Here is a 9308-nt window from a genome sequence, read left to right as displayed (position 1 = left end):
AAAAAATTTCCTTTTAGTAAAAAACAAACAAACAAACATTACAGCAAAATAGTACAAAGACAAGAACTACAACGAAAAAGGTTCGTATTTGATTTGGTTTAACTTTTACTACTAAATTATCTTTAAAACAGTGAATATGATTATACCATTGACTCCTGCTGCACATGATCTGCTTCGCAAGTTACTAGAATCTGCTCATTGACATGTTCATAGCTTTTATGAAACTTCCTCATGAACATTCCTTCGTATCCAAAGAAAAATTGTTGAAAAAAATATTTTTCAGATCTGTTTTATTTGAAATAAATCTTCTTTAAAAAAAAAAAAAGGAAAAATCTCCGCGCGCTTGAGTAGCCCCGATGTGCGCACGACTGCGAACTTGTTTTTTTTTTCTATTTCCGGTTCCGGCTCCAGAGCTGTTGATTGGCTTGTCAATTTTTCACACTTTCACAATCAAGAGGTAGAGATCAAATATCAAAGGCTTTATAAATTATGTATCAGAGTAAACGTGCAGTCAAACGATTGCCCGAGGAGTCTCCGTTTAAGTCTGCTGTACTTTGAAACCTTTATAGCAAGTAAATTCAACGGAACTTAAAATGGTTAAGGCAGTCACAAAACCCGTCGCCGAAAAGCCGCCGCCTGGCGAATCGATGCAAGTCAACATGGTCGACGAAAGTAACGCCGAAGTCGCAAAGGAGCCAGTCGTGGTAGAATTTACAAGTGGAGAACGACGAAGATCTCCGCGGACGTGTGTTTTCGTAACTCTTCTTTTAGTGGTGTTGCTGGTAGGATTTCTGGTTGTCTACTCAATCGAGAAATCAAACCGGTGAGTGGTCTTTCTTGAGTAAAGCGGGTTTGTAAACACTTTGGGGATCGTGAAGTATCAATATCAAATATGCAACGTTTAATTTTTATGTTTATAGCGTATGCACTCTCCCGTAACCTTGGCCTGCAGCGTCATAAATACTGTATTTCACGCTGCATGATTGCTTTACTCCAATTCCCGCCGAGAACTGTATTTTAGTTATCGAAGGTTGTCATTTTTCAAACACAAAAGGTCTGTTTAGCTTGTCTCATGGGTGTCATTGAGGCGATAAAAGTAAAGGAGACCGCTGATGCATCCCAAGCTCATAGTTGCATGTGGAAACCTATGTTTTATTTTGCGGAAGAAATTTTCTTAAAGATAAAAGGTAAATTTAATATGTCGGCGTATAAAAGATCACTGCGAGCGCCTTCAGCACTTCATGTTATCTGATGGAACCCCACTACTTTCACCACTACTCGACCAATGAATGTCCATTTTGATGCGTCGCCTAATTACTCTTATTGACTACGAAATTAACCTACAAATTACTGGAGTCCTTTCTCTGTTGACGACGACAAAAGACCTGTTGTTCTTGCATGCAGTTAATGTTCTGAGTCGCTCAAATTTGAAGCGGGCAATGCCTAACAGACCTTCTTGGGTTTGAACCCTCTGCGATCTTTCTACCCTCTGTTTACACCTCCGTGATCATCCGGGCTGCGATTAATTTCAGAGACCTCATTGGTGCATCTTCTTGAAGTTCTCTTTGATTTCGAACAACGGAAGATGCTGCGTAATTAAGTCATTAAGTGCATTTTATTTCTTTGTGTCGGAAAGCATTTAAATTTCAAAGAGAAACGCTTCGTTTTGTTCCTAGTCATTGTCTTCTAAAGCTAGTGCTACCAAAGAAATCGAATTAGCATCGCTGATTTTTACTCATAAGTCAAATGGCTTTGGTTTTCTGAAAGAGCCTTAGTCTTAATTCCATAAGTGGATTCTATAAGTGGATTTTTGCTTTGGGGGTTGTTACGGATATATAGGGTTTGAATTCCAGAAGTTGATCAGATGACATCATTTCAACTCAGAACCGAGTGCCATGAAGGGTTTGAATCAAGCCCTCTCTACATTTTGTTTGGACCCTTCAAGTGTATGTTACATCTTCTTTTAAAAAAGTTAAGGATATAGATTTTATCATCTAACTGTCTCTGCAGCAAGGATCTTTTGTTCTGATGCTAAACATTTAATAAAAATTTGAAACAGAACTTTCTCAAGATTGTAACCAGAGAAATGTTTAAATGGGAAATTCTTTACATACCCATTAAGGTATACTATTTACCTTTCTAATTAAGCTAAAGCATAACCAGATAAAAGAGTAAACTTAGCTTTTAAAGTAATTTGTCTGTGCAGATTAAGCCTCTTGTATGTCTGTATCAGTGGCATTTTTATTCTGCTCAAGATGAAATCAACACAATTTAATGAAGAAACCTGTCAGACATTGTTTTATAGGACTTTCATTATGGATTAAAATTATCTACAAATGGATCTACTCAGTGGCCTGTCAAAAGATAAGTTTGTAATTGAATAGTGAGGCACATACCAGTTTATGTTACAATAGCAGGAATATCAAAGGATGAGAGGAAATATTAAAGGGTCCTCTCATGGGAGCTGGGGAGTAGGGTAGCTTGGTTCAAGTGAAAGTCTTATTTTATTGATTTTGTATCACCCTGGGTACTGAATACAGGTATAATCCTGTGGACATAAGAAATTTCCCCTAAATTTTTGATAAACAAGTTGCAATAAGATTCTTTAGATATATTTGGAATAAATATTGACAATAGGTTGCATTTTAATAATTATATATCAACTATTTGTAAGAAGATAAGTGGCCAGTTCAATGTAATGCTAAGATTTCGTAAACTTATCTCTAAAGATGCTCTACTAAGATTGTATAAGACTTTTATTATGCCACATTCTAACTATTGTTCATCTGTATGGCACTTTTGTGGTGCGCATATTACTAAGAAGATAGATACTTAAAACAAGCGAATTCTTAGATTTATCTTGCAGGATTATAATTCTTCCTATAACTCTCTACTTAGCAAAGTTAACTCCAAATCTCTGTATAAAAGAGGCCTTCAGACTTTCTTAATTATATAATTTTGTACAAGGGCTTTTTTTTTTAACTGCTATCCAGGCTATCTAAGGAATATGTTTAGTTTCCGGTCTGTATCCTCTAATCTACGCGGAAATTATATTTTGTCTCTACCATCTACAAAAACTACTACTTATGGTCTTCACTCCTTTTCATATTATGGCTTCAAAACTATGGAAATCTCTTCCGGATTCTTTTAGAATGTCTGACTTTTCTGATTTCAAGCACAAGATTCTACAGTATGACTCTTTGTCATAGTTAAATTGTAGAATGTTACAATTTTACATTTTATATTTTAGTAGTATTTAGAATTATACTTGTAACTCGAAGATACTAGCTTATCTTTTAGCTACTCCAAATTCGAGATGAAATAAAGTATATGTATGTATGTAATACATTTTGTGTCATCATGGTAACTATGTTGGGTGTGTATATGGGGAATTTTCTTACCTTGGTAAGGCTGTGGACTTTGTAAAAATTGGGCTCTTGGCAACTGGGTTAGCCAGCCTCTGTTAAATGCAGGTAATTTGGTAATATCAAATAAGTTGAAATTGTAAATTGGCCACCGTTAAGAGTTAAAAAGCTGATGTTTTGAGCGTTAGCTCTTCAGCAAAAAAAAAAAAAAGAGCAAAAGGGGGCAATCTTGAGATACTGACCCCACCAGACTTACTAGACCTGTATCTGTAGGAAGAGGTCTTAAGGTGGTATAACCAGTAAGTTAAAACAGATGTCTTAAAGAAAATTCTGATAGAGTTATGTCAGTGTTATCATATGGTTCTCCTTCATGCATCAGCTTTAGTATAAGTATCTCCTTCTGATCCTGGTCACATTCCACTACTTGGGGGGAGGGTCTCAGGAGATTTCTCTTGCTTTGTACTCCTCCATGCAGAATTACAGTGCATTGCCTCAAAAGGGGGGAAAAGGCAATATCAAAAGGGGAAAGATACAGAGTTCTAAACAAATAGAGAATCAATCTTTCATTTCACTCAATGTATGCCATCTTTGTTTATAAAGGGGCACAAAAACGTGAGCTTTTAATTTAGAATTGTGGAAATTTCTGGCAAATTTGTTTTGATTATAAGATCCTGGTGGACAATATTAATCTAATTACTAGTGATTCAATTACTAAGAACAAGATTGAACAAAAGAAAAATTTATATAACTGTTTTACAAATTTATTTGGAGCAACTGTCAATCCATCTTGACCCTCAGTTTTTATTTAATTTTATTCTGTATTTACAGGGACAAAAACAGACCCAATGAATGGAAATATGGTGAAGATGGCATTAAGATTACAGTTCCTCCGAGGGTATTAAATAGTTCAGAATCCATCAATACATTTTGGTGTGGCACAGATGATGTTTCTTGGGAAACTCAGGAGGAATTTTACACTTTGTCAGATGCTATCAGTCAAGATGACATTATGGGTTTAAGGCCCATCTTCAGAAAGGATCTCCCACATAATTATGTTGCATACTGGGAAGCAAAAATCAATGGAAAAACTGGAGAAAAATATGTGATCATCTCAGCTGGTATGTGTTCATACATAATATATAACTTTCTAGTTGGAATGAGGGATTTTAGGTACCCCTTATCAGCCGACAGCTCTATATTGCGGGCACAAACTCTGGTTACATTATTGAACAACTTTGTTAAGTTGTAGAGCTAATCTTTGCTTAAAAAAGCTTAGATAAAGAACACTTTTAACAAATTTAATAAATAAATAAATTTAAGGTGCCAATATCCTATTTATTTGGATTAAATGTACTTAGACAAACTAAGAGAGCACATACCAGAATACAGTGGGGATAAAGCCTCTATTTCGGTTCCAACATAGCTTTATTTTGTAAAGCTAAACATATGGGGGTTTTCTTTACGAAGTAGTTAGCAGAACAGCAGAATGTGTGGTTAATAGGCTCTTTTGCTTGCTGTGTGGTGAGAGGACCTGGTTATCAAAACATTTCTAAATAAGCTGAGAATAGGACTTAAAGTTTTAAATTGGGACTTAGTACTTATCAGCTACAGCATCCAGAAGGGCCCAGCATGTTATGGTTAAACAAAACTAGCTGGAATAGCACTAGATTGGAACTCTTGACTTTTGCTGGCAAGAACATGAAAATGAAGAGCTGAATGATAAATGAAGTTTTGTTTTTTGTACAGCAAGGCAGACGGGAGATCATCGTCTCGCCGAAGAAGGATCTTTGCCAAGTCCTTCAGATATACTAACAGCCCAAGCCAACAGTAATGGGTATGGCTGTCACAGAGTCTATCGACTGAGACCGGATGGTCTCATGGCATGTGAAGATACTGATGTAAACAAAATAGTCGCTATCACAAGGAACATTGATACAGATTCTACGGTATGTACCATTTATTCCCCGTTTTCTGAGCCTATTTATGAGAAAGCCACGATTTAAATGAAAACGACGAGCAACTGCTGTTGGGCAATACAAACCGGCACACGCGAGGGACAGAAGTCCCACGCGCGTTTCTACTTTCAAACGCGTGTCTCACATTTGTGTCGAGTGCCGAGCTACTCTTGAAGGCCTTCCAGATAAGACCAGTAATCAAACCTTTTGGGAGACAAAGACATTGACAACAAGGCATCGCGCAAGTATTTATTAAGCAATGGTCACAGCTTTCCTGAGCTTTCAAACAGGTCTGAAACGGAAATCGTAATCGAGGACGCCTTCGAAATTGAACAGGCTCACCGAGAAAGGACTTCTATGACATGAGAATCTTAAGAGTTGACTACAGTCCAAGATAATTGAAGCTAATGCTTTCTCAGCCGCTTAATTAGTGGATTAAGTAACCCGATAACACTTTTGACATACTTGAAATTATTAACGAAGATTATGCTTAATTTGTAAGTATGTTTTTAGGGATTAACACAGGATTTCGGTGATTAGTATCACCAACCCTATCGTTAAAACTATTTAGCTAAATTAAAAACTGACGGTGCTTCATAAAAAAAAAAAACAGATCAATGACAGATATTGAAATCTCCGAATTTAGGTAATTCATGCTAATTTCTCTACAGAAAAACACTTTTAAAAAATAAACCAAATGAAGTAATTAGGGCGCGAGACATCCCCGGCGTGCATAGTATTTGTAGACAACCCCGGAAACAATTTGTCCCTTTCGTAGAAACCGCACTAGAGACTATGATTATTTGGTATGTTTGCACCGAATTTTAAAGAATTAAAGAAAACGATAATTTAATCACGCTATAACCTTTGTGAGGGCTAGTGAGGAGATGGTTTGATCATCTCGCTTTTAGGCTTGACCAGTGGGTTACATCTCCTCGTAATATCAATTCATCGCCGTGTAAAAAGGTGATAGAGGAAAGAGAAATATCAGACAGAGTATTTTGTTGGATATGATTCCAAATTCAAACTGAAAAACTCAGTTGAACCTCACCACAACGGCTAGTCTGAGAACAGAAGAAATTGGCCGGTGTGGAGAGGTAGCCGTTATGGGGAGGTAGGGGTGTAATGTATGGATAGCTCGACGGGGCCGAAAAAAGTGGCCCTTGTGGAGAGGTGGCCACTGTAGAGAGGTGGCCGTTAGTGGAGGTTCGACTGTAGTTAGAAATGTACTCAGTGACGTGCTCCCATTTGTTTCTGTTGCACAGGATATTGATTGGAGACATCTGGACAAACAAGTGACTCGGGAGTTACCCAACATGGAGAGAGAATGGCAAGAACAAGCTGAACGATTGAAAAAGATGCCAGAGTGGAACAGGTTCGAGTGGTTGTCCATGGCGATAGCAGGTAAGTGGTGATTGATGTCACTATGTACTTCACCGCATTACTTTACTCTACACTTTTAGTTAGCGGCTCACGAAACTTTCGGACATTGAATGAGTAGCTTTTAATAAAAGAAAAGCGCCAGATTTATCTCCCCTTACCCCCCTCCCCTCCCCCTCCCCTCCCCTCCCCCCTTAATCTTGAGACAGACTCTCTTTGGGGAAAAAACACATTACGGATGATGTGTAAGAATTGGGTTGGTCTGTTGTCGTTCATGTGGGAAATTGTCAGGCGGAGGGTTAGACAGCCGAGCTAAAAACTCGAAAGTGTTCGCTGACAGTTGACCAACAATCAACCTTCTGTTACCCGATCGTCGCCGGATTGGTTGTCGCCAGGCCAGTCTTTTACAGTAACAGTTATGTAGTCTACAGGATCTTTTTGGTCACAATTTATATTATTTTATGCTAAGACTTATCCTTAGAGGCCAGGACGTGATTGCCTTCCGTTTGAATGTAATGTTTTTTTCTTTCAGACGTTAGCACAAAACCAACCACACTAGTTCAACCATTCACAACCACGCCAACACAGGAATCATCCGTTAACCTAGAAACAGAACATAACTTCGAAGTGGAAGAAACGGACGATGGTTTCAAAGCAGAACTGGGACTACACCCGGGCGACTCGGTTCGGATTCCACTCGGTGAGGGCTTCCGTGAGGTCCATGTCAAGTTCGTCGGCCTTCGGGATGGTGATTGGAGGAAAGCAAAGAGCGGCAAGAAACGTTGGCAGAAACGACTTTGTCGCGTTTTGGGTGATTTGTGTGATAGTGACGGAAATGTAGATATCTCTACGGTTAGCAAACGTTTCTTCAAACTGACGAAGAAGGGTGATCGTTTTATTAAAGTCAAAGTTGACGCAGACGAAAATTTTGTTCGAAGACACCTCGGTGGAAGGGAAATACGGTTTAAAGTAGAACTGCGGACCCGCGGGACTCAGACCATGGTTATCAACTACGGGATTATTTTGAAGAGTAGAAGGCATCGACGCGCTTTCTCCAACAAGCACCATAGAATACCACATGAAGAGTTGTTCCCAAAGTATCGTCAGCATCATCATGGCCAGTGCACGACGGGTTCAGGGCCAGTGGCTTGGGCAAAGGTACTCGGCTATTTCGATAATATGGCGGCTAGGACCTACAATTCAAGTTATTCGTAAGTATTTGTGGTGATATAGCATAACGGACAGAGACGGTATGTTACGCAGCCAAGTTGGCGTGCGGATATACTGGATTTGAGGGGGGGGGGAGGCGGGGGAGAAAAAAGGCAAAATGTTAAGAAATGTTGTAAATGATGTTGTTTGATCGAGTAGCGTTCATTTACATCGTGTGGTGCATGTGTAGCCATAGTCAGGGTAATTCTAAAAGAGCTAAAACCCTCCTCCCTCCCCCCCCCCCCCAAAGAAAAAGAAATTGCTATTACTTAATCAATCCCAAGTCCTTATTATTCCAAATGCACTCTCTCCGAAGGTATTCTTCTCCCTACATACGGAAGTGGCATCGTGAATTTTCAAAGTGTGAGAATGAATAAAGGATGCTGTAGTTAATTCTTTTCAGTTTTTGTAACATTTACAGATCACTGAGTAATTTGCTAGATGGGTCTGCTCACTTACCACTAACAATGGACTCATCGGTAGAAAACGTGACGCAACGGATATTTTTCGAGCTTGGATCGCATTGTTCACACCATGGTGCAGGAGTAACCTCCCCTGCTCATATGGTGCGAATCAAGGAAGCCTTTGAGAAAGTCCCGGGACGAGAGCTTAAAGTTATGCACCAAGGATACCATGAAGGCGAGGCTGACTCGTGGACAAACTTGATCATCGATCTTCTGAAAAAAGGTTACCCTGTTATTGTAAGTAAAGAGAACAGAAAACATGGCCAGCACCACTATGTGGTTGTAACAAGAATCCGACAGAGCGGGAGGTATTACAGTTTTTGTCATCGCCAGACAGGCCAATGTTCGCCATGGACTTTAAAGGAAGAATCGCTAATGTTTATTCACGAGGAAGACGCCCCTGGTAAATGGGAACCCGCCGACATTCGCTTTATGGTTGCAGTCGTTGAGAGATGAACTTAACCATCGCAAGTCAGTCTTAGCAGAAGTAATCTGAATGTCGCTTCTGCGGCTACACACGTAGAATGGGTTCTGCTAACCCCACAAACGATCACTTAAAGACTACTGCATGCTCTTTTTTGCTTTGACTTCTAGTAAGTGATAAAATCCACTTTGTAAATATTGTAATGTGGGGAAGGCGTCTGGAAAATTGCCTTGATACACAAGTAATTTATATTTGGTAAGTCAAATTATTTTCGGTCATACTTTACAAGTTCTTATTTTTTTATTGTACGAAATGGTGATTGATTGAAATTTTGTACTGTTGTCATTTATTGTATCAAATTTACGGTCGAGGTTATTCCGGTGTATTTCAGTTTTTTTGTTAAGCTATATTTTACTGTATTTCAAAGGTTGTTGCCATTTTTATTTCTTTATTGTTAATATTGAAATGTTTATCAAGTTTGACTCCATTTTTCTCGGAATGACCTTGATTT

At 38.8% G+C, this 9308-nt stretch overlaps 1 protein-coding gene across 1 annotated transcript; it reads left to right on the top strand.

Annotated features, from left to right (window-relative positions):
• The first annotated feature begins 464 nt into the window (after window positions 1-464).
• Window positions 465-9284, top strand: LOC111321723 (uncharacterized). Its single transcript, XM_022924687.2, has 6 exons — window positions 465-823; window positions 4194-4483; window positions 5112-5311; window positions 6586-6724; window positions 7233-7911; window positions 8331-9284. Exons 1-6 carry the CDS (start codon window positions 594-596, stop codon window positions 8827-8829), a joined length of 2037 nt encoding a protein of 678 aa, XP_022780422.2. The 5' UTR covers window positions 465-593; the 3' UTR covers window positions 8830-9284.
• Window positions 9285-9308: the final 24 nt, after the last annotated feature.

The sequence above is a fragment of the Stylophora pistillata genome, chromosome 4 (assembly GCF_964205215.1).
Source record: "Stylophora pistillata chromosome 4, jaStyPist1.2, whole genome shotgun sequence".
Taxonomy (NCBI): Eukaryota; Metazoa; Cnidaria; class Anthozoa; order Scleractinia; family Pocilloporidae; genus Stylophora; species Stylophora pistillata.
Note: the sequence above shows the minus strand (reverse complement) of the source record. Positions and strands in the feature narration are given on the sequence as shown.

Coding starts and splice junctions, on each gene's coding strand:
- LOC111321723 (XM_022924687.2), top strand. CDS start 594: ATGGTTAAGGCAGTCACAAAACCCGTCGCCGAAAAGCCGCCGCCTGGC. Junction 5,312..6,585: donor ACATTGATACAGATTCTACG/GTATGTACCATT, acceptor TCTGTTGCACAG/GATATTGATTGGAGACATCT. Junction 7,912..8,330: donor ACCTACAATTCAAGTTATTC/GTAAGTATTTGT, acceptor TAACATTTACAG/ATCACTGAGTAATTTGCTAG.